The sequence below is a fragment of the Mercurialis annua genome, linkage group LG4 (assembly GCF_937616625.2).
Source record: "Mercurialis annua linkage group LG4, ddMerAnnu1.2, whole genome shotgun sequence".
In the NCBI taxonomy this organism is placed as follows: domain Eukaryota; kingdom Viridiplantae; phylum Streptophyta; class Magnoliopsida; order Malpighiales; family Euphorbiaceae; genus Mercurialis; species Mercurialis annua.
This window is the reverse complement of record NC_065573.1, coordinates 33,179,588-33,202,431: the sequence shown is the minus strand read 5'-3', so window position 1 is coordinate 33,202,431 and position 22,844 is coordinate 33,179,588. Positions and strand designations below refer to the sequence as shown.

Here is a 22,844-nt window from a genome sequence, read left to right as displayed (position 1 = left end):
TTGGTTTTAAATTTTATGAAATGCAACTATTTAAGTTTTATAATATCTCTATCTAATTAATGATATTTTAATTCTTTTAATGTAATTACTTAAATTTTAAAAATATAAATATTTTCAATATGAAAAATAAAATAAAATGATACTATTATTTAAATACTAAAATAAAAGACAGAGTTACAAATGTACAAAAAAAAATGATTGTTATCCATTATTATACACGTATTCCTAAAAATAATGCATAAATTAGATTATTATTAAAAGAGATTCAATAATTATAAAATAATTAGTATTATTAAACACACACGTAACCCCGAAATGGGCGCCTAGAGCTCCCTCTGTTTCTTTTTCTTTTCTTCTTAAAAATTGTTTTGAATTTTTTAATGAATAAAAAATAAATAAAAGTAGAATCCTACTCGCTCCTCCACATTCGTTTAACCACATGTTAATGCTCTAAATTTATCTCTTTTTTTACTCCTTCCTTCTGGAACTCGTCTTTGCAATTTTCCTGGTGTTGTGTTTTTCAGATTTTATGTTTGATTCTATTGTTCTTGTTAACAATTTGGATTGGAATTGGATTGGATTGTAGATTAGGGTTTAGTTTGGTTTGTTAGATTCAATTGATTGAGTTTTGGAAGAATTTTATTTAAATCGGAAGTGTTTATTGAGAGATTGATCTTTCAGTGGTGGGCCCATCATGACAGCCGGCGGTGGCAATCAGTTGATCTCCATTCATCCTGACGAGCTCAAGTTCATTTGTATGTTCCTTTTTCCTTTTGTTCCTTTAATGTGTTAATTGATTATAATTTCAGTTTTTTAGTGAATCAAATCAGGATTTGTGTTTGTTGACAAAAATTATCAGGTACAGATAATAGAATATATGACTGTAGAATTAGCTTGGCCTGTAAATGATAAAAAATGGTAGAAATCACAGTTTGAGCGTGGATTGTGAGAGGAAATAAGGAAAAATCACACAAGCATACAGGGTCAATGGTTGAGATTAGTTGATTAATCTGAGCCTTTTGGATATAACTGATTCTAGTTAATCATCGTGAATCCTAAGTTTTTTGTGGATTGATAGGGATGCTTTAGTGGAAAGAATAAATCAAGTGTCGGGAATCTGTCTAACATTATTGTGAAGTTGGTTTCGTTACATGTTGGAGGAACCTTTCTGGTTATTTTCAGCAAGAGCTGCTGCAGTTGCATTCTTTTTTTCTGTGTTTATGAGTTTTTTTCCTTTCAACCGCCCTGGCCAATTGGCAGCTTGGTTTTGAAGTAGAGAAACTTGTTTGGTCTGAAATAGAAGAACTCTTAAGGTAGTGATAGAATGACATTTTTTCTACAGCTTTGTGGGTTCTGGAATTTAATGAACCTAACATGGAAGTAATTATGATTTTCAATTACTGTTAATATTTCTGAAAACTCCAAATGCTCTGAAAAGCATTTCAGATCAGATTTTATGGGCATCCTCTGCACGCAGCTTTCTTATTGATTTCGTGCTTCAAAATTGTTCTTTTGGCTTAACATTGTTTTCTTTTGCTTAAATTGTATTCTCTTGGCTGAAAATTGTATTCAGCAGCTATTGATTCTGTGCTACAAAATTGTTGTTTTAGCTTGTAATTGTTTTCTTCATGTAATCAGTTGAGTTAGAAAAGCAGAGCTTTTGTGATCTTAAAGTTGTGAACAATACCGAGCATCATGTTGCTTTTAAGGTACCATCTCCATCGCTGCTGATAGTAAATGAACTTTATTTCTTATGATCTTGTATTCAAGATGCTAATTTACTGACTGTGATTTTAATTTCTCCTTTGCGAGGTTAAAACCACTTCGCCTAAGAAGTACTTTGTGAGGCCCAACACTGGTGTTATACAGCCTTGGGACTCATGTGCCATCAGAGGTGCTACTTTTCACTCTATCACAATGTTTTGATAGAAACAAAATTAATAAATCTTCTCAAAGTACAAGTTTTTCATTTATATTTTGGTCAAATAGATGTATTGGATGGATCTTGCTGTACTGTCTTGTTAATGTCACAGAACATATTGTGAATCTAGTGGCAGCTGGTTGGTGTCTAACTAATTTAAACTTTTTTGAGGTGATACATCAGCAGCTATATATTTCTGTTCGTGAAATGTATAGCTGGCTTTGTCCATCACTTCTTTCATATCACATAACTGCTGGTTTCATCCTTCTAGTATATATAATTTAGCAGAAGTAAGTTATTGTATTGATGAGCTTTAGCTAACTACTTCGTTTTCAGTTACTCTTCAAGCCCAACACGAAGCTCCTCCAGATATGCAATGTAAAGATAAGTTTCTTTTGCAGAGTACAGTAGTACCCACACATACTGATGTTGATGAGCTTCCACCAGATACTGTAAGAATGTGACTTGGAGAAAGGAATGTCTTTGTTTTAGTAATTTCCGAATGTGTCTGACTTAATGTCTCATCTTTTGTGTCAGTTTACTAAGGATGGTGGAAAAACTGTAGAGGAGTGTAAGCTGAGAGTCTTATATGTTGCTCCATCAGCTCATGGAAGCTCAGACGACGAGGCTGCGAACTCCATGCAGAATTCTGAAAATAACTCTGTAAACTTCTTCTCCTAGTTATATTGTTAAATTATTATTTTTAGTAGCCTTTCCCATAATTGCTGGATAGATTTTTGTAAAAAATATTTTTATTTGCTTTCGTTCAAGTTTGTACTGCATATCCTGCTAAATTACTTAATCAGGGGTTACGAAAAGACAGACTGTAATCAATAAGTCAGAAGTCTTCAGATATCATGAAATTTAATTTTATATGGAAATTAAAAAATTTCCAAATTTTTAAGCTTTTTTTTAGCAAAATCTGGGAATTTTTATATAACGTTTCGTTGTTTGGAAGTCATTTCAGGGTGAATTCTGAAACAAAAATTTAACCTTTATTGATCATATAGAACATTATTAGCCATTCATTAACATAGGTGAAAACAATCTTCACTTGGGATGGGACAATTCTTATTTTACATGCAAGTCATTCCCTTCATGTATTAGCTGAGGTTTAGAGTTGGTCAACACCAGAGTATTAATATTTATTACAATATCATGCCATTTTTCTTTCCCTTAAAACTGGGACCAACTTCAGAGCTATGTAATAAGTTTTATGAAAGGAGAACCTCTCTGTATGTTGGTCATTATTTATATCAGTTTCTAGTAATACGACTGAGCATGCTACTTTATGTTTTTTCCTATTCTATTAACCTTACTGTCCTGCGAGTTAGATTTGTACTGTCTTTTTCACTAGGAAGTTTTAGAATTTTTATTTTGACTCTTTACATGTATATTCAGGGTTTACAGCAACTGAAGGAAGAAAGGGACTCAGCTGTTAAACTAACACAGCAACTGCAACACGAACTGGTTAGTGCTCATTCCATACTACGGTTTGCTCTACTTGTTTTACTTTTATTTTGGATTGCAAGTACTTTAAATTTTAATATTAAATTCAGGTTTTTATCTAATTTCAGTTGTTAAAATAATGTTTTAACAAAGTTTCAATTATCTTATCTTTGTTTGTTCCGCCTGAGCAATCCTTTTCCCCTATATATAGGAATTTTTTTTAGATGGTTGTCCTTTATCAACCTATCTGGACTAAACTTTAGTCTGAGATCCCCACTCTGAAATTGCACCATTTTCAATAGTCAATCAGCATCAGTGCTGAGCATTGGAGTGTATATGCAAGTCAAACATTCGGATATGACCATAGCAACTTAAATTAAGCAGTTGATTTTTTAGTGACACATTGAATGGGTGTGTGTGCTTGTTAGGTGGACGGTCAAACTTTCATCTTTTAGATGTTCACACTTGAAAGTGTCTCATAGGAGGCAAAGGTTTTTATTTTCTTGTTTTCTAAAATTGAGTCCTTCGACTTCAATTTGGTGGAATTGGTTCAACTTTCAATTCCATTATTTTTTTTCCCCTCCTTAAATGGAATTAAGGAGAGTGAGTTGCACTTTATAAGGGTGTCAGGTATAATTGTTTAAAATTGAATCTTCTTTCTTGTCAACTTCACCGTTTTCTTCTTTTATTTCTCTTCTCTCTCCGACTCTTTAACCCCACGCAAGTCAGACAAATATAACTTAAGAAAAAGGTAATTGCAAAACAAATCATGAACTTTAGTGCTCTTTGCAATTTTAAAACGAACTTCCAATTATGGCAATTTAAAAAACAAACTATCGATTTTTTGTAATTCAAAATACCGATCAATTGAATTGCAAAAAATTGGTAGTTCATGTTTTAAATTGCCTGATCTGAAAGTTTGTATTAAAATTGCAAAACACGCTAAAATTCATGATTTAACCCTTGGATCCATCAAATCAATAGCTTCCTTAACTAACCCATTGTGGCAACAAAACTTATCAAATCCTCCAGTGAAGGAGCAGGAGCATACACACTGGCTTCAGCATTCACATTTCAAAGCTTGAATATCAGATGCACATTAGCTTCTGGGTTTCCCTGATTTTGATTGTCCCACTGATTAGGGCTTCTAGGTTGATGATAACCCTTGAAATTAGGATCCACCTACTAGGATCTTGGTGTTGGGATAGTTTTGAGGCTGAGAATTCCAATGATATGTGTGCTTCACAACTGATATCGATGATGATGAGAATTAGTATGAGATGGCTTATTCCATTGATTGATTAGTATCGATACCTCTAGAGTTACATTGTTTATGGTGGATTTTGCTGCTTTTGCTGTTATTAGGTATCCTTTTTTCTTTTTAGCATTTTGGCAATTAAACATCTTGCTTCAAGAACCATGGAAAAAATCCTACCAAAAACCACGTCCAAAATCTGCTCAAAATAATGCACTGACAAAAAAAATTCACAGTTCTGACTCTAATGAGAACATTTAAAAAGCACGGGTTCAATTGTTCTTTTTATTTTTATTTTCAGATGAACTTTTTTTTCGCGGTGGTGCTTTGTGTATGCATGTGGGCTGGTAGTTAGATGAACATTAGAAGAGTTCCATAGGAGTTTCGAGTAACCAAGGAAGTCGAGTAGTTGCAATGATTGTGGTGTGAGTAAAATATAAGGTAGTATAGAAAGCGAAGATAGCGGTGGCCGTGAAAATATGTTATAACACTTCCAATCATTTTTTTTTTCATCCTGCAGGATATGATGAAGAGACGAAGATATCGGAAAAGCGATCCAGGCCTCTCCTTGACTTTTGCATTTGTTGTGGGGCTTATCGGAATTATGGCTGGCTTTCTTACGAACTTATTACTGTCGTCGCCATCGACAAAATGATTTGACGGAACATCTCAGGAGAAATTTTTATTTTTGTTTTACTATACAAGTTCTGGTTGAAGGAAGGTCGTCTCCCCCTATTGTACATTGATGGCTGTTGGTTTTCCAAATGTATTCATTTCATTTATATGTTATTTTTAGTGATATTTTTTTTTGTTTATTTATAATTTTCCTTTCATTGTGAATCAGTAAGTGATAATTTAGCTGTTATCTTTGAAATGTTTACTGTTTCTGTTCAAGTATTTGGTAGCTTAATTTTTTCAATCTAGTAGTTCCATCTTGTTTCAATTCCAATCTGTCAAATAAAGCTCTATTACAAGACTTGAGCTCATAATTACATTGAAATTGTACTTAAAATATATCTTGTAAGCTCTTATAATTTATAGAATTTTGAATTTTATGATTGCTATTTATTTTTATTAAAATCTTTTACTAATTTTCATTATAATTAGTTTCTATAATAAATTGAATCAAAATTGTATGTTTGTGCTGATGCAGTAATAAAATTGATATCATGTTAGTTAGTAATAAATAAGATTAATCATTATTATCCCTATGACTTTTTAAGTGTGAGTTTATATTTTTTTATGAATTCTAAAAATTACTAATTCTTTTTCTTAATATTTTAGTTTTCTTTAATTAAACTCCTGTTTTTAACGGGGGTTTTATTTTTATAAAATATGAAAATCAAGATGAAAATAGTGAATTTTTAAAATTTAGAAAAAAATTAGTAATTTGAATCCAAACATGAAAGATTAAAGTAATTATTCCTAAAATGTCTTGAGTATAAAATGAAGGTATCACATATGAATATAAAAGGTAAATTATAACTCTAAACAGTGAAAAATTATCTTTCTTATTTTATTCTTTGAAATAATTTTACCATTATTTCTTTATTGTGATATTTCTTCTTGCTTTTCATCAATTATCACCTACTGAATTAGGGCTTAAATATTACTTTCTTAAGAGTTCAAGGGCTTATCTGCACTTTTTCTTGAAAAAAAATAAATAGGAATTGGCGGGAGATTCGCACGTGCCGAATCTCAAAACCTCAAAAATGCCAATCGCGCGCCTCATCTCCCTCCTGTTCCATTTTTGCAAAAAAAAAAAAGAAATCCACAGTCGATCACTCCAAACAAGTCCGAACCGCACCCTTCTCATTACAGTATTAACTCGCTATGCTAACTCACCATCCAAACAATGAACTCGCTCTTCTCGACCCACTCCCCATCTCCGATTCAAATTCACAAAAAGCATGGCACCTCCTCTCTCTCCTCCTCTCAATCGGCCGTCCAATTTCACTTCACGAACTCGCAACCAGATGCACTCTATTTCCCGCAACTCCCGAATTTGTCCAATATCTGTGCTCCGTATCTAACTCACCTATCACTTTAATTGCCAGCACCGACGAGGGCATTTTAGTCTCAGTTTCCGTGCTTGGACTTCTAGCCTTTCAAAGATTCGCCTCTAATTTTAACTTGATTGATGCTTTATTTGCTCGGATTGATACTCCTTGTGTCAATAGTAATCCTCAGCTGCTGTTGAAAGATGATGTTACAGTGTACTTCAGGAAGCGGAAACAAATCGAATTCGATTCTCCACAAGGTTTGTAAATTTAGGTTTCGAGTGCTTATTTATTTGCTTGTTTAATTGATTAATCTCGTGGTGTTTTTGTGTTTGTGCAGTGGATAAGAAGCGGAAGCTATCAGTTTCAAAAAGATTTCGAAGTGATTTCTCCATGGTATGCCTTCAACTTAACAATTGACTAGAACTTAAATTCAATTCTAGCATTTTTATACTGCCAAACAAGGAGTAAGAGTGTTAGATGTATGGAGGAAGTTAGGTTTAGTAGGCTCTTTACTTCCAGTAGTGTGATTGTTAATTTAGATTTGATCTCTGCAGGTTCATTTTCATGCTACTGAACATAGTAGCAGGAACGAAAACGTTTACATAACTCCGCTGCCTAATTTGATTCTCAAGACTTTGGGCAGCGAATTCATTTATCAATTAAAAAATCTCAAAAAATTTAAAGTGGATACGGACAAATATGTGACTGTGGACAGAAATTTTACGGTGCCTGAGCTTGATGAAGAATCTGTTTATCCGCTCATAGTATTGGATAGTGAGGATGATTGCCAAGAAGCTAAAGTTGGCGAGATGGATTTAATAAGTAGAATGGATGTTGATGCCACTCTCTTTAAGGATGATTTTGTAAAGAACGGTTTAGTATCTGTATCGTGTGAAAATGGTGATGATACTTGTAATGATGCTCATAATTGTTTTATTGAGACGACAGGGGTCGTTTGCAAGGAAGTAGAACTGTTTACTGATTCTGGTAACAAGAAAAGAGAACTGCAATGTAGTTTACGGCCAATTAGTGTTTCTCTTTTGGATATGCCAAAAGAAAGTGAGAGCAAATTGAATAATGAATTGACCCCCTTGGATAAGGAGCACTTAACCACTCGTGTAAAGAGCCAGACGAAATTTCCCACTGAGCTAGAATGCGGAAGTCAGAAGAAGAAGTCCGAACCTTCTGCTAAGCTGAAGCTTGTTTTTGATGATGCAATGAGTCCAAGGCAACAATCTGTCGACCAGTCTTTAGAGGGGAGTAAAGTAGTAACCACTCCCAAAGAGAATCGCCAGGTTAAGAGAAATCTCATAAAAACCAGCAAGGGACAAAAGCCGAAGCAGAAACCTGAGAATATGCATATTAAAGAGGACAAAAAGGATTCTGCTTCTTTTTCTCATGCGGTAAGGTCCCCTCCTGTAATTTCTACTCATAATTTGTCGTTCACTCGTGCATGCCAGTCACTAATAGCAGATTATTTACTACTTGTCACTCATGCTATTATGGTTCAGCTCTATCTCCAATGTTTAGGAATAATAATGGCTGATTTGCAGGATAAATTGCAAAGCAAGGATCTTCCACTCTTTGAATTATATAATGTTGAAGAGGAAGAAGGTTCTGGTATGAAAGCCTTTTCGTATTCTTAGTCATTGCTTGCACCCATTTACACTATGTGGATTTATTGACAGTCAAACGCACACATACAGGTGGTTATGGGACTGTTTACAGAGCTCGAAGGAAGAGTGATGGGACCACAGTTGCCATTAAATGTATGTGAGACTAGTAGTTTTGTGTGTTGGGCTGCTGCCTCTTGCAGTTCCTCTTTCTGTGCATTTCATCAATATAATTTGTTCATTGTCATGAATAGCTTATACCATAGGCTAATAATATCATTAAGATTCCACCCATAAAATAGTTGTAACTATGTCCTTTAGCAACTAACTGTGGAGAATTGTGGAATATGTTTTCTTATGATTCACCTTTGTTCCCTGACAAATATACTGGATGATCCTTCAGCTTTTAGTAATGTATAAAATTATATGAGAACCTCAAACTCTCCCTTGTGCTTGACTCGGTGTTAACAATTTACAATTTTTTCCATGAAATTAATGCTGTTAATAAGGAAATGAGTTTATGGAATGACAAATTGATCTCATAACATCACTCTTTTACACTTTGTCATGATGATATCATGTGAAAAAAGTGATTTTGCACTTGCTGTAAATTCTTTTTTTGTTTGCTCTGCAGGCCCTCATGCAAAAGCTCATAAGCTTCATTTAATAAATGAACAGAGGATGCTGGAGCAATTTGGGTAGGGTCCTAAGAAAGTTTAAAGTTCGATTTTTTTTTTTGAGAAATGATCTTTATGCCTTAAAAAAAGTGTGATTTATAATGTGAAATAATTTTGACCAATTCAGGGGTAAAAACTTTGTAATAAAATATGAAGGCTGTTTCAAGAGTGGAGATTCTGAGTGCTTTGTCCTGGAGCATGTTGATCATGATAGACCAGAGGTAATTAACAGATCCTTTAGTAGTTCAATGGATTAATTTTGTTTATTCAATTTATTAAAATTGGCTATGCTTTTACTAGGTGTTGAAGAAGGACATAGATCTTTTTCAGCTACGCTGGTATGGTTATTGTATGTTTAGAGCACTCGCTAGTCTTCATAAGCAGGTAAGCTGCTCACTACATTAATCATATGCTGTTTTGCATGCTATTTATAGAAATGAAGAATCTTGTGTTTTCTTGTTAGCAGGGAGTAGTCCACAGAGATGTGAAACCTGGGAACTTTCTTTTTTCTCGCAAGTTGACTAAAGGCTATCTCATTGATTTTAATCTTGCCATGGTCAGTTTTATCAACCTGGATCTCTTTCCTTGCACAGTTAATTTATTTTTTCTTGATTCATGATGTTAGTGCGAAATTTAGAGATGCTTATCTTGGTTTTCTTGTGCTTTAACAGGATCTTCACCAAAAATATGGAACAACTTGTGAGTTTCTATGCTTAAATGTAATATTTGCCTTAGATTTTGTTTGGAAAATTTAGTACATTCTAGTCAGTGAAGACATTGGTTTGCTAAGTCCCAACTGTAAATTAATTTCTGAGCTTATCAATGAGAAACGTACGTTTTTATAAGAGATACTTTTCTGAAAATCACCCTAGACCTCTACCTTTTTATTATTTGCATTTCTTTTAGTTCTTTCCTTTTGAAAGTTTCAAGCATTAAAGCCAGGAAGAACTGTTGCTAGACTATCATCCCGAGAACCTACTGTGATCTAACAATCTAATGTTTGGCCTTTTCCTTTTGCAGACAAATTAAAAACGGGGAATGATGCGAGCCTCAAACCCACTACATTTCCCAATGCCAAATCTGCTGCTCCTACCAAACCTAGGAGGTTTCCGGTTGCTAAATCTCTGGGAGCTGTCAAGCAAGAGGCAACAAAAGGCTCCAAGCCAACTTTAGAATCCAATAACGCAAAAAGGAGAGTCATGAACCGACCAAAGGCTGATGACAACTTAAATGGTTGGAACATCATGAGAAGTCAAGGAGCGGATGGCTCTGGCATAACCTCAGTGAAGGATGTGACAAGCACTAGGACTCCTTCTGCAGAAAGGCTCAGAGAGCCACTACCAAGCCAAGGTAGAAAGGAACTCATCAATTTGTTGCAGGAAACGTTGCACAGTCCAAGTAATAAGGCATCGAGTATTCCAGCTTCAATGCGAAAGAGGATTGCTGCACCTCCTAGAAAAGTGGATGAAAGACTATTGTATCCTACTCCAATGCCTGTACACTCAACTGGATGCGCTAAAGGTTTGTTTCTTATATTACAAATCCAGTGATTTTCCTTCTCAGACTAATTTTTTTTAATTTATTAATCTGTTTTCTTTCTCTGTATTTATTAACAAGATGGAAAGCCCAAGAAAGAAGGTCCATGTGTCGGAACAAAAGGTTTCCGGGCTCCGGAGGTAAGAAAGAGCATAAATGCTGTGCGTATACTAGTTTAGCTGCCACAATTTTAAGTGTCTCAATATTTGCTTGCAGTGAGATTTTTCACAAAAGAATGTAGTAAACTTTGTCAACTAGCTTTTGAATTTGCATTAAAGTTGCCTAATTTTGTCATCTATTTTTGATGCTGTGGCAGTAAATTAGCTTTTATATGATTTCATTTATTCTCATGTTTTTGTTTTATGGTTTCAGATGTTTGTAAGAAAAAGGAACATGGTTAAAAATCAGTTAGATAATAAAAAAATGGGTCGGTGATAATCATTGTAAGGTTCTGATTATTGTCTATACTATTAAAACATTAGTGCTTCCAAATCCCAAGCTTCTGTAGGGGAGCTGTCATAAAAACAAAATAATCAAGAAAGATTTTGAAAACATCTCATAACTCTCTTGTATCTACTGTAATGTTCCTTGAATCAATTTTAGAAAACAATTTAAGATGTCATGATCATGAACTACAAATATTTTTCCTTTTGCATCTAGTTTATTCCCTTTTTTTGAACTAATAAGTACATCATTAGTTACTTCTCCATTAATGTTCATTTACATTTTTTTTTTCTGCATTTCATTTCATGGTTTTGTTCGTTTTATTTATCCAATTAATAACACATTAATTTGATGCTCAAATCAGTTTTGTTCTAGTAAAATGCAACTTCAAAACATGATTAACTGCAAATTTTCTTTCTTGATTCTGTTAAATGGAACAAGTAAAGCTTCATGTTGAGTGGTTCATCCAGGTTCTGTTCAGGTCAACCCATCAAGGCCCGAAGATTGATATTTGGTCTGCTGGGGTCACCTTACTCTACCTAATGATTGGAAGAACTCCCTTTTATGGCGATCCTGAGCAGTAAGAATTATCAATATGAAATCCTGACACAAGTACCATTTTGTGCACATGTTACACGTTGCCAACCATATATAAGTATCTGTTGTCATCAGGAACATAAAGGATATTGCAAAGTTAAGGGGCAGTGAAGATCTGTGGGAAGTTTCGAAGCTACATGACCGAGAATCTTCATTCCCTGCGGTATTTTGTTTATACCTCGATTTATTTTAATAATCAGGAAATGAACTCGCACTCACAAGCTTCATTTGCCTGCAGGAACTATATAACGTAGCGCCTTTGCCATCTATCCCTCTGCGAGAATGGTGCAAAATAAACATGAAGAGACGGGATTTCCTCAATGAAATGCCCGGTTCGCTTTTTGATCTTGTGGACAAATGCCTGATTGTGAACCCAAGATTGAGAATCAGTGCAGAAGATGCATTAAAGCATGAGTTCTTTGGTCCATGCCATGAGAGCTTAAGAAAGCAGAGGCAGCTAAGGCAGGTGCCGAACTTGGACTCTGGAACTAGTCTTGCTTTACGATAACAAAGCATTTCAAATGGTACTCAATTTTAAACTTAAAATTACTTTTAGGTTAATTTTATACATGTAGCTGTAATATGATACTCTTGTTCTAATGCTGTAAATGTAAATCTGCCACCCATGTAAAACATTTTAGTCTTCTTTTCTGTAATTTGTATTGATCATAGGAAACACAAAGAGGAAACTGTATAAATATCTCTTAATAGTGGTGGGAAAATTCGGTTCCGTTTAATCTGATATTATAAAAAAATATTTTTCCGGTTCGGTTCGATTATAAAAATGGAAAAATGTATTAAGTTCTGCTACAAATTAAACTGAACAAAAAAAAAATCAATTGAACTGACTTGTTTGATTTTTCAAATCTTTTACATAATTGTAAGTTCGATTTGGTTTCTTCTGAAAAAAAATTGTGAAAAGTTTAGATTCGTTTGGTTTGAACAGGACCAATTAATGAGATTTGTTGGTGCTGACTATTGTGATTGTGGACAACAAATGTATGCTAATTGCCTATTGGTGAATTTAATTAGTTTTAGGAAGTTATTTTATTTAAGAATTTCTCCAATTAAAAAAGTAAATTAAGTTATGAGGGCGACGTGGCATCACAGCATTGGTGGTCAGACGTGTCTGTGCCAATTTGGAGTAATACTTTTTGTTGGTAAAATAAGGGGATGATGATGATGCAATTTCCTTGGTGGCAAAGCGATGTTAGATATAAGATCTCTCTTGCTTGTCAACTTCTTTTGCTTGGTCATTTCATTACAAAGAATAATAAATTACAATAAATGACGTGCCTAGTCAAAATCAATCGCGAATTCTCCAGAATGACCTTTCTAGTTCCGTCAATGCCCCTCATACTGTTGGATTATCCAATTTTTATTACTGAAGATTCGGATACTAAATAAACATTATAATTACTATAAAAAAAAGCAAATACTAATATTTTTATCTGTAAATATAAAAAGATACTAAAATTAAACGTTACTACATCTGTAATGAATTAAATCAAAAAAGATATGTACAATTATTAATCTGAAGATTTTATCGAAATTAAAATTAGACTAAATGAAATAAATTTTCCCAAAAAAATAAGAGCAAACCGGGTCAATACCTCATTACTGAGAGAAAAGGATCCGAGGGGTAGAATAGTAAATGGGAAATTGCTAGAAATTTCGAGGAAACATATAACACGAGAACCGATAGGCTTAATTAATTAGTTACACTATATAACAAGTTTTCCCTTCTAATTAATTTCCATCGGAATCATTCATAAAGTCTTCTCTAACCGCTTAGTTTCAATTATCAACATCATCTCTCGCTCTGTGTGTTAATTAATTTGCTCTTCCAATGGACGCTTTCGCATCATTTTTCGATTCGCAATCATCGTCAAGAAATCAGTGGTCGTATGACTCTCTCAAGAATTTCCGCCAGATCTCTCCTCTTGTCCAAACTCATCTCAAGAAGGTAATCTATTTTCTTTTCTCTTTTTCTTTGTATTTTTCTTTAAATTTTGGTTTATTTTTTAAAATTTAGGTTTAATTATTAATCTATGTGACTGCTGTTGTAAATTTGTGCTTTGAAATGAAATTCTGCATTCGGTTTTGCTTATGCTGTTACTTAGCTGAATCCTGATTGCCATCCGGATAAGATTAGGTTTAATTAGCGATCTTTGTGAGGATTGTTATAGATTTATGGTGTTATGTCGGTTTATTGGATTAGAATTTGCTTGTTTTGTTGCGTGGTAATTGTTAGGGTTTTCTTCTCTCTTTTATTCTAGATTTGTGAAGGAAAATTTTATGTAAAATGTTAATTGAAGCTTAATTGAAGTAATTGTTTCTAGTATGATTGTGTTTGGGATGTAACCAAAAGTTTGCGTATATGATCTTTGTCTCTGACGTGTAGGCTTTAGGTTTTCGTTTTATGCATATTATGCTAAGCATTTCAATTTTATTTATGTTGGATGCGTACTTATTTGTTTTACTTTTAATAAATCACAGGCTAGAGTTTTGTGTTTATTTGGATGTTAATCGACCTGTTCCCTGAAATTTTATTAATTATTAGAATTATTAAAATATGAAGTATTAGCCCGTTGTCTGTATCATTGTCCCTTTTTTTTTGTTTTATTTAGCTTTTCAACATCTCGGTGAGAGTATGTTGCTTAAAGTAAATTAATAAATGGATAAATGCTGCTTGAGGGTCTAACTGCTTTAAACTACTTAATTTTGCAGGTATATTTGACCTTATGCTGTGCATTGGTTGCATCAGCTGCTGGAGCATACCTGCATATCTTATGGAACATTGGTGGTCTTCTAACAACTTTTGCAAGCATAGGATGTATGGTTTGGCTTCTGTCTCTTCCTCCATATCAAGAGGTAGAGTTTGCATACATAGTTCACATCTTGCCTTTTGCTGTGTTTTAAGTATTTCAGCTTTTTTGGTATTTACTCTTTATTGAGCCTTATTATATTTCAATTGAGCAGCAAAAGAGGATGTCTCTGTTGATGGGGGCTGCACTCTTTGAAGGAGCTTCAATTGGTCCTCTGATTGAATTAGCTATTGATTTGGATCCAAGGTATGTGAATACGGGTCATTTGTGATGTATTAGTATTTTGGTGTTTCAAATTATTTTCATGCTATCCTCTTCACATGATGTTGGAATATTGTCTTAATTTTGTGGATATTCTCACCATTGTGGCAGTCTTCTGATCACTGCATTTGTGGGAACTGCGGTGGCTTTTGGCTGTTTCTCAGCAGCAGCTATGCTGGCAAGGCGTAGAGAGTACCTTTATCTTGGTGGTTTGCTGTCATCTGGTGTGTCCATCCTCATGTGGTTGCACTTTGCATCTGCCATCTTTGGTGGATCTGCATCCGTTTTTAAGTTCGAGGTAAGGGGATTATTGTTGGTATATCACATAATTTTGCTATTTAGTCCTGTTGTTTATTGTTCCTATCGGCATCTTATTTTGCCCTTCATAATCTATGCAGTTGTACTTTGGTCTTTTGGTGTTTGTGGGCTATGTGGTGTTTGACACCCAGGATATCATCGAGAAAGCTCACCTTGGCGATATGGACCATGTGAAGCATGCTCTCAACCTTTTCACTGACTTTGTTGCTGTGTTTGTGCGAATTCTCATTATCATGGTATGCTGAACTGCGCGCTAAATTTTTAAATTCTGATGATTTACATTATTTATGTTAAATGCAAAGCTAACAAACAAATCTTGCTTGGGCAGTTGAAGAATTCAGGTGAGAAGAATGAGAGGAAAAAGAAAAGAAGAGACTGAGCATAAGAGGGGGTGTTAGCTCATGCGGTGCTGCAGTATCTTCTGTTTTATTTTTTTTCTCTGCGAGACTAATCAATGTAATTACTTTGTGAACCGTGTAACTGCTGGTAGTTATGTATGTGCATAATATTTGTGTCTGATTTTGGAAAAATCCACAAAACTTGTGATCCAGCGACTATAGGCACCTGTGATTGCTGTATGTTGGGATTTACATAATTACATAATTTTACCAGTTACTCTTATCTTAAGTTTCATTTGCTGGGTGAGGCTGTGAATATTTTGATGTTTTTTTTTTAATAATTAGTATTATTTTATCAATGGTGAGATAAGAGTGCAATTTTATCAAAGAATAAATTAAACAATACACGTACTAGTAAATTTTAACAAATAGTAGTAAAATCCTTCACATGCATTCCGAATATGCAATTTGGCAATATGTTTGTTCTACTTAGTATTTAAACTACAAATTGAATAATGTTGAAAATTTATGATTCGTTCATATATTCATTGAGGAATTAGTAGATCCCATAAAGAATAATATTAAAAACTCTACAGCAGGCTGTGAAGAAGAAAAAACTACTGATAAATCTAAAATCAACTCTATAAAGATCGGCAATATCTATAAAAGAAAAAAAGAACTAGCAACAGTGCAATCAGCTTAATTTCTTTCTCTTTTGATGTTTGATCTGTAGTCTGGATTGGATTTATGACACTAGCATTTCTTGCTGCTTAATTTATATTACATACAAGTTACAATCTTCGTTCCCCCTATACATAATATTGTTTAGAAAGACAGATTTCTACATTGGGATAATGCAATTATCAATGAGGAAAGTCGAATCGTTAGACTTGCTTCTGAATTTAAAGGCCATTTACTTAAAAGAAAATTTAAAATTATATGTAAAACACACTATAATGTAGATTAATTGAAAAAATATGTACTACAAAAATTAGAGGTGATTAGTATGCGATGCTCTAATCTAATCAGTTCTTGATATTCTAAAAGTATATTGACATGCCTCTCAAATATACTTACGTTACATAAAAATCTACTTATGTTAGTTTATAATGAAAATTCACTTGAAATATCTTAGAGATTAATCGTAGGATTAATGGTGCTCATTACAACTCGGTAAACTAGGTAGCACAGACACTTCATTTGATCAACGTGTCCCGTTTCGGAAACGCTTTAGACACTTGATGTTTCGGACACGAAACTTTATTTTTTATATAGAAAACCTTAAAATAACATTGTTTCGCCGGTGTCCTATTTCCCTGTATGTCCGTGCTACTTAGCTCGTAAACAACTGCTACTAATTCACAAAAGTTACAAATCAATAGATGCTCGTTATAATTTTATAACAACTGTAATTAATTCATATAACTGTAAATTTAATGAGTGATTATTATGATTTGTATCAACTGTTACTGTTGTATAATAACTGTAATTAATTTATTAATTGTGAATTTGATGAGTAATCATCATGGTTTGTAACAATTGTAATGAATTTACGAGAATTTTTAGATCGATTTAGTTTACCACGACATTCATAAATAGTAATGAAAGCGTACATATTTTAATAGTGATATTACAATATTGCCATTATTTTAATGGCAAAGTAGCGTATGTCAAAATAATAGGATCGATCATTATAACAAAAAGTATAAATATTTTATTTATTTTACATCTACTAATAAAAAATATTAACAGAAGAATATGTTAATATAATATAAGTGTATTAATATTAATGTATGTATTAGAGACTAACTAGATTATCAGCTGAAAATAATTACCTCAAAAATTAGTACTTTTATCAAATTAATAAAATGTTTATCAAAATTTACCTACAAAAATTTGCTTTATGTTCAATCAAAAATTCTATAATTTTTATAATTTTTCTTCTCCTCAAATAAACGTCGTCGTTTACCTTTCACCATAGACTTCGTTCTTCTTCAGTGCCTGTCCTTCTTCATCAGAAAAATCGTATAACCCCTTTGCTCTTCTTACTGTATCATCTCGCTCTGCAATCTTCCTTTCAGATCCAGGTTTTTTTTTTTTCATTCTTGTTTTTTTTTTGCTTCTTGTAATCAGATATGCATATACTACAAAAATAGACAAAAAATCTAATATATTGTACCCTGTAATTGAGATTTGGGTTTAATCAATTCATCAAAAGCATTCTGCATTAGGGTGTCTTCTAGAAATGTAAAATTGTTAATTATAGTAGTGGAAATATTTCCAGTTGTAGTTTTGACTTTTAGATTTTAGTAGAATTTAATAGTTAAGAAGATGAGATTCTGACGCTTGTTGAACTTTGTGCAGATATGTTTATTGGTTCTGTTTGATGTTTGATTGCTGAACTATTATTAAAATGAATAAGCTAGTAGAGTTTGGAAGGAAAGCCCTTTTCTATGTAAGGGTTCTTTCCGGGTACGAGGAACGGAGAATACGTAATTATAGATTGCAGCTCGAGAAGCGTCTCACGCAGGTTAGTTAGCAAGTTTGCTACTAATGAAACTTTGCTGGATTTGCTGTAATGATTTGTGTTTGGTTAAGTGATGGTAGTATTTCATCTTTATGTATTATAATTCTTGCTGGCTGTAATTGTGCTTACATTGGGGATGGTGGCGAATTATTGTGAAATTAACATGAAAGTCTTTCTGCTTCACTGCATAGTTTCTGTATGTGATTTTGTGCTCAACTAGGCAGCTGTTGCAAAATTTATTTCCATTGTCTTAGATGCTTAACTGAAGAAACCAACATAATCAAACAGAAGTAGTAAATGGGCATAGTCATTCCATTTCTGCTGTTCACAGGCAGGCCATTCACTATAGTAGAATCTTGATTAGTTTATGTAGCATGAAGACACTTGGAAACGGACACGGCGAAACAGTATTATTTTAAGATTTTCTATGTTAAAAATGAAGTTACATGTCTGAAACGCCAAGTTTCCGACACGTTTCCGAAATAGAAAATGTTGATTGAATGAAGTGTCCGTGCTACTTTAATCGTAAGGATGAGTTGAACTGAATGGAGTTGTAAGGTGAGGAGGCCTACCCCCTTGAATGATTTAGATTCAATAGCAGGGGTATTAATATGAGAGAAAAGGAACACTAGGACATAGTTTAAAAGGCAATGGTTCATTTTCTATCTCTGGAAAGAAAGAAAAATGGAAGAAAACAAAGAGGTTAAGTTTGTTTGAGAGGCATTTGCTATACCTTTCCAGTAATTTTTATTTGCTTAACTGCTATTTTTTCCTTCCCTTAGATACTGTTGTTTTCCTTTTGAATGCTGTTTGACCAAATGAAGTGTGGTTACTTATTTTTCATTCTCATGCTGCTCTTGGTTTGCATTGAGCACGTTTTGGCTCTTGAGAAAATGACCTGACCTTGCATTAGGGTGACGTTAGTTATTGGTATGACAGCAATCTATAATTAGTAGCAATTAACAGTGTTGTTAATGTTCTCTATAAGATTTTTTAATTGGTTAAACAGAGGAATGCTGCATATGATTTAATACTTTTGCGATTCCCCCTCAGAAACATATATTAGAGTCCTTGCTAAGTTGCTACTGAGGTGGGTTTTTGAGGCACCAAAAGAAGACAGGAAATGAGAAATCTCTTTAGAATCAGCCATCTTTATCAAATTTTACTTTCACTTGTAAATAAAGATAAACACTTTTTTCCTGCTCTATTAGTTCTTAACATTAAAGAGAGATGTCGAAGTATGTATGCATGTTCTGAACTAAACTGGTAGTATGAATGGACAGTTCAGTTTTTTCAACTGAAATGTTAATCTATCGAAAGTGTATAAGCACATTTCTGTCTATAAATTAAAATGCTTCATCTTTTTTCTTTTTGCTTGTCTTTCTAAAATTCATTTTAACATATCATCATCTGTAGGAATTTCGGTTCTGATACTATCAGCTACTTTCTGTCTTTATAAGATCTTGCTCTTTGCACAGGCACAAGAAAGAAAGGCAGCGCTGAGAAAAATCCCTGAACAGACCGTATTAGCAGAAGTTCGTCGAATGGTTGAGGAAATGAAAACTTTAAATCGGAAGCTAGAAGAAACTGTAAGTATCAAGTCGGTATATTTACTAGTACACCCGACTCTATTAGCTTTTGTGAATATAGTAGTGGTCTCAGCTTAAGCCTATTCTTTATCTCATCTTCTCTTCTTAAAAGATGTGAAACCTAAATTTCTTAGCACCAAATGTCTTTCCAACGAGTCTCTAAGTGTGAGGTTTTCCCCAAGTGTTATACTAACATGTATTAAATATGATCATGTAAATGTGCAGGAGGTAGCTATTGAAGAGTACTTCAAGCCGATAGACAAAGACGCTGAGATGATAATGAAGATGCAGCTTGACGGGGAGGAAAAATCAATGAAAGAAATGATGAAAACTATGCAAACACAGGCTATACTTGAAAGAGCCGAAGCAGAAAAGGATGCAATTGCACGTCATGTAGACAACAACCAACATAACCAGGAGGCAGAATCTTCTACCAAGCAGCAAGCTCAGATGAGATAATTTCATAAACTCGGATTAAGTTAGCATAGAAATAGTTTTGCAAGTGTATGGCTCGTATTTTGAGAATGAATTTAAAGAATTTGCCTTAGCAGTTTGAATAATAATCTGAACAACAGTTCATCAAATTTTTGTAAAAAATTATAAATGTTCTACAGTGATTGATATTGCATGATTCAAAAATTTCAGATTTTCTTTTCAATGATGTTTGCTTACTACCTATTAGGTAATGAAATAAGTACATAATCATTAATGGTCCCTCTAAGTTGTGATAGTTTAACGAATATGCAAATGGCTGGCTTGGTCCTCAATTAGGCAGATATTTGCTCTTTAATGGGACCTATAACTAATTGATTGGGACTAGGGTGTGCATTTGGTTCGATTTCACATTTTTCAAAATCAAACTGAATCGAATTTATAAAAATTAAAAAAAAAAAAAGCAAATCAATCCAAATAGAACTAGTTGGTTTAGTTGATTTGTTGGTTCAATTCGGTTTGTTTGTTTGGTTTATACCAAACGTTAAAATCGAAATGAAATCCTTTACTTCTAAAATTAAATCTAATCGAGTTTATCGATTCAGTTCGATTTGGTTTGAAGGTTTTTATCTTGAACGGCTGCAATGTAGCTCAATTTCAATTGCAAGACTCCACATTGAAAGCCACGATAACACAGGTGATAATACATTGCCTTGTCTATTTTCCATTTATTAGTTACCTTCATTCTTTATAGAAGTCTCTTTATTTCTTAGCGCTTTTTAGATAAACATTTTGAAGTTGTTCACCAATTTTTTTATCCTATTAGTCAATTTCACAAGCACTGCCTTCTCAACTTGTAGCACATGCCCAAAAGCTTCTGTATGCTTTAGTATTAGGGATCATTATTCTAAAAAAATACAATAATAGTGCCTGAACTTTCTTAAAATTACTATTCGCATGTGTAAAATTTTATGTTTATCTTTTTTTTTATTAATATATCAATTTTAAAAAAAAATATAAAAAAAGTGATTTTGGCTTTTTTAGGTTGTTGTGTGTTGTTAAACAGACTAAACTAAACTTCATCTTACTTAAAGTTTGCTATCATACAGTCGACCCTCTGATAATTAATATACATGGTGGATCAAAAATTTATTAATTATTAAAATTATTGATTTATTGAATTTGTAAGGAAAAAATTATTTTAAAGCATTTGCTTTCGTAGACCTAATATTAATATTATAGTATAAAAAAGCCAACTAAATACACTTCACAAGCATTTTATTCAAAAGAAATAACTTGTATTCAGTTCAAAAAATATCAACTTGATATTAAACCAAAAAATAACTATCAAAAAGTTGTATTCATAAAATAAAATAACTTCTAATATTTTTTGTACTAGGCATATGAAAAGTCTTTTATTTTAGTAAATAATTAAGTTAAGTGTTAGATAATACTTTTATGTCCCACGTATAACTTAAATTATTTATATATAAATATATATATATATATATTTTAAAAAAAATCTCTCTAATAATTAATATTCATGTAGGATATATTTAAAATCTTATTATATTAAATAATATAATTATTAATTATGCGACGTGGAACGAAGTTGGTTCCTTCAATTTTCTATTAAATATTAGAATTATTAATTTATTGAATATTAATTATTAGAGGGTTCACTGAATTGGTAGAATAATAAGTTTTTTTTTGTAAATTATACATTTTATTATTTGACGTTAAAATAAAAATTATACTAGTAAATTTTAAAATTATTTTTGACTTTATTAGTAGTCTGGTAACATGAAAATGGTCATTTATTTGATAATACTTTTTAAAAGTTTTTTTGTTTTGACAATACTTTTTAAAAGTTAAACCACAGATTTAAAAGAAATAAATATCCAAACACTAATTAATTTTGAAAATTCAGACATCAACATTATAATTTTTCCTTATCTTAATTCTCATGAATTAACGTTGGAAATACTGTTTTTTCTTTTAATTTTGAATATCTAGTATTTTCCCAGTAATTTTTAGATTTTACATAACTAGAAAAATCCATATTATTGAAACCCCCTTATAAATGTAATTTCAATTAAAAAAATGTTATAGGAATATATTGATTTTTAAAAATTTATGAGGAAAATAAATTCATGGGTAATAGTTTTTACCTTTTCATTAGTATTATCTTTATAATTCCCATTTTTGAACTAACAAATTTAATCTTGTAATTACAAAAAATATTTTATTTTATTCATGTCAAAAGGAGGCGGGAAATCCTCATTTATTTCTTTGTACTAACAGTGTTCAGATGATTACAGTATTAACCACAGCATTCATGTATATTTCGCATTATTGGATTTTCCAACATTAATGCAAAGATTAGTTGGTGCGATGGACAACTTAATGCATTATGAATTTCATTGGAGCATAGATTAATTTATTGTCTATTTTATAAATTTAAATTTTAAATATTATTAATAGAGAATTAATTAAATAATTTAGTCTACTTTAAGTTTTTATTTTATTTATTTTTATAAAATTATAATAAAATATATATATAATTTATATTTTATCTATCTTATAATATTTTCATAATTATACACTTAAAATGTTTTATAGAGAACACGATGGACATGGTGGTAGATGGAAATCAGACAATAAAGAAGATGTGAAAGAGCCCTTTTTTCTATACAATTATTAATTGTGATATTTATATCCATTTTACAATCAAATAATGCATATTCAATTTTTTTATGGCCTATATGATAGTAGATACTTGATGCCCAAAAAAAGATGGAATTATCAGGGGCAGGGTGGACATTAGAATTTAAAAGCAATCAATTATTTAAAAATTGAAATCTAATAATTATATCTAGAAAAAAAGTTTATTAAAAAAAGTTGAAAAGTCCGGACAATTTATAATGTTCATACTTTGCTCTTGAAAATTATAATGTATGTTTGCTATTCTTAAGATGTACAGATTTTATTAAAATAATCTATTCACAACTTCTAGTTCTCACTATTGTTTTTTTTTTACTTTTTAATCAATAAAC

General features: G+C 32.4%; 4 protein-coding genes across 4 annotated transcripts; all 4 read left to right on the top strand.

Moving 5' to 3' along the window:
* The first annotated feature begins 310 nt into the window (after positions 1-310).
* On the top strand, positions 311-5,505 carry LOC126679147 (vesicle-associated protein 2-1). Its single transcript, XM_050374087.2, has 7 exons — positions 311-755; positions 1,639-1,709; positions 1,813-1,894; positions 2,258-2,373; positions 2,459-2,584; positions 3,323-3,391; positions 5,146-5,505. The coding sequence occupies exons 1-7, from the start codon at positions 695-697 to the stop codon at positions 5,278-5,280; spliced, it is 660 nt and encodes a 219-aa protein (XP_050230044.1). The 5' UTR covers positions 311-694; the 3' UTR covers positions 5,281-5,505.
* Positions 5,506-6,360: 855 nt separating this feature from the next.
* On the top strand, positions 6,361-12,177 carry LOC126679245 (uncharacterized). Its single transcript, XM_050374235.2, has 15 exons — positions 6,361-6,885; positions 6,966-7,021; positions 7,183-8,031; positions 8,182-8,248; positions 8,335-8,397; positions 8,876-8,939; positions 9,046-9,139; positions 9,219-9,302; positions 9,385-9,474; positions 9,590-9,617; positions 9,939-10,439; positions 10,536-10,594; positions 11,369-11,478; positions 11,571-11,658; positions 11,734-12,177. Exons 1-15 carry the CDS (start codon positions 6,459-6,461, stop codon positions 12,001-12,003), a joined length of 2,850 nt encoding a protein of 949 aa, XP_050230192.1. The 5' UTR covers positions 6,361-6,458; the 3' UTR covers positions 12,004-12,177.
* A 1,039-nt stretch (positions 12,178-13,216) lies between these two features.
* LOC126678933 (bax inhibitor 1-like) lies at positions 13,217-15,529 on the top strand. The gene is made up of 6 exons (XM_050373848.2): positions 13,217-13,461; positions 14,226-14,369; positions 14,478-14,569; positions 14,696-14,882; positions 14,983-15,138; positions 15,231-15,529. The coding sequence occupies exons 1-6, from the start codon at positions 13,345-13,347 to the stop codon at positions 15,279-15,281; spliced, it is 747 nt and encodes a 248-aa protein (XP_050229805.1). The 5' UTR covers positions 13,217-13,344; the 3' UTR covers positions 15,282-15,529.
* A 1,680-nt stretch (positions 15,530-17,209) lies between these two features.
* Positions 17,210-20,014, top strand: LOC126679571 (uncharacterized). Its single transcript, XM_050374622.2, has 4 exons — positions 17,210-17,327; positions 17,605-17,770; positions 19,246-19,356; positions 19,582-20,014. The coding sequence occupies exons 2-4, from the start codon at positions 17,654-17,656 to the stop codon at positions 19,813-19,815; spliced, it is 462 nt and encodes a 153-aa protein (XP_050230579.1). The 5' UTR covers positions 17,210-17,327; positions 17,605-17,653; the 3' UTR covers positions 19,816-20,014.
* Positions 20,015-22,844: the final 2,830 nt, after the last annotated feature.